At 49.9% G+C, this 2105-nt stretch overlaps 1 protein-coding gene across 1 annotated transcript in view; it reads right to left on the reverse strand.

Moving 5' to 3' along the window:
• Positions 1–788: 788 nt before the first annotated feature.
• dnaaf19 (dynein axonemal assembly factor 19) overlaps positions 789–2105 on the reverse strand; it is a 1659-nt gene continuing 342 nt past the window's right edge. The window contains exons 2-3 of the mRNA XM_083896900.1: positions 1093–1241; positions 789–924 (exon numbers count right to left, since the gene is read on the reverse strand). Of these exons, the coding sequence (XP_083753026.1) occupies positions 822–924; positions 1093–1241 (252 nt within the window). The 3' untranslated portion in view covers positions 789–821. The remainder of the gene's footprint in view (positions 925–1092; positions 1242–2105) is intronic.

The following is a 2105-nucleotide window of genomic DNA, read 5'->3' on the forward strand; positions in this document are numbered from 1 at the left end:
AGGATAAAGTACCAACAATAACACAGTATAAACCAGTCTGTGTACAAAGTAGTTTACTGTATTTGTAAACATGTTACATCACTGGATTATCTCAAACTTTCATTTATTTGAATTGTCATGGTTTTGTGCTGCCCGGGGGCGGGGCGGGGCGTCACTTGTTGCTAGGGGCGGGGCGTCACTTGTTGCTAGGGGCGGGGCGTCACTTGTTGCCCGGGGGCGGGGCGTCACTTGTTGCTAGGGGCGGGGCGTCACTTGTTGCGGGGCGTCACTTGTTGACCGGGGGCGGGGCGTCACTTGTTGTCCGGGGGCGGGGCGTCACTTGTTGCCCGGGGGCGGGGCGTCACTTGTTGACCGGGGGCGGGGCGTCACTTGTTGCCCGGGGGCGGGGCGTCACTTGTTGACCGGGGGCGGGGCGTCACTTGTTGACCGGGGGCGGGGCGTCACTTGTTGCGGGGCGTCACTTGTTGCCCGGGGGCGGGGCGTCACTTGTTGCCCGGGGGCGGGGCGTCACTTGTTGACCGGGGGCGGGGCGTCACTTGTTGCGGGGCGTCACTTGTTGTCCGGGGGCGGGGCGTCACTTGTTGTCCGGGGGCGGGGCGTCACTTGTTGACCGGGGGCGGGGCGTCACTTGTTGACAAGGGGCGGGGCGTCACTTGTTGACCGGGGGCGGGGCGTCACTTGTTGCCCGGGGACGGGGCGGGGCGTCACTTGTTGACCGGGGGCGGGGCGTCACTTGTTGACCGGGGGCGGGGCGTCACTTGTTGCCCGGGGGCGGGGCGTCACTTGTTGCGGGGCGTCACTTGTTGTCCGGGGGCGGGGCGTCACTTGTTGCCCGGGGGCGGGGCTACAGGGTTCCAGGGTTGTTTGGGTGAAGCTCGGTCTCTTGGGTCCACAGGCGTCAGGTGACTGAACAGAACCAGATCTCTGACAGACACAAGAAATCCTGTAAGTTATTCAAGAACCTTTGAAAAGATCCTTTTTGAACGTAATCCAGGAGAATTGACATTTCATGGATTATTGAAGTCATTCCACTAAAAACATGAAAGTCTTGGCTTTTAAAGACATGAGAATATTCCAGGCACCTGAAATTACCTGAACTCCCTGTAGGTGGCGACTCTCTGGCTGACGGCTCTGAGTTTGGCGTCATTCTCTCGCTCGTACGTACGTTCAGACTCGACCGCGGCCTGAAGCTCACGCTCCAGAGCTGAGAAGTCGATGACATCACGCTGTGATGACGCCATCTGATGACATCACACAGGAAGAAGAGGGCGGAGTCAAATGAACAGATATAGAAATAACAACAACAAATGCACACGACATATAATTAACACTAACTAGTGCAGTGCCCGTAGGAAGTAGGTATTCCTATAGAGGGCGCTGTTATGGCAATGTTTGTGTTATTATGTATTGATTGATTGATTTGTTTATTCAAGTGTCAAACACCATGGTGCCCAGCCCTCATGGGCTTATTAGACACTACAATCATTTCTCAGTGATTTCCAGATGTAATTATGTAATTAAATGTTATTATGTATGTAATTACATACATAATTATGTAATTATGGTAAAATTTAAAAAGTGAATTAAAATGATTCCTGAAGAGTTTTGTTTTGATCCTCGTTCAGGACGAAGTCGACGATTGTGAAGGTGAATTTAGGTCAGTTTGTTTGTGTGAGTTCACAGGTTATTATTGTTGTTATTGTTATTATGTTTTATTCTTTATTTATTATTATGTGTATTATTGACTCTGATAAACCAATGACAGTAAACAGTGAATCTGTGTCATCACAGTTTAACACAGTTCACAAAAGCAGGTTCAACAAACTCTGAGTTTAATCCTGAACTCTGACTTGATCGACTCTGAGATTTCAGTTAGTTTGATCAACTCAGAGTAGTTTAATCTGGAGTTCAGCGCGTGCGCCACAAGTCTAAACAGACAGCATGAATGGAGCCCTGATCCAACGAGTCACCATGACAACGAGGAAGAGGAGGACGACGTTCTTCATCCACTGTTAGAAATATTAATGTTCTCATTGGGTTTGAGCATGTTTTTATAAAGAAGTGTTTCAGAGAACTTTGTTGTTCAATGAACTTTAATCACAATA

This window comes from Microchirus variegatus, assembly GCF_963457635.1.
Source record: "Microchirus variegatus genome assembly, chromosome: 10".
In the NCBI taxonomy this organism is placed as follows: Eukaryota; Metazoa; Chordata; class Actinopteri; order Pleuronectiformes; family Soleidae; genus Microchirus; species Microchirus variegatus.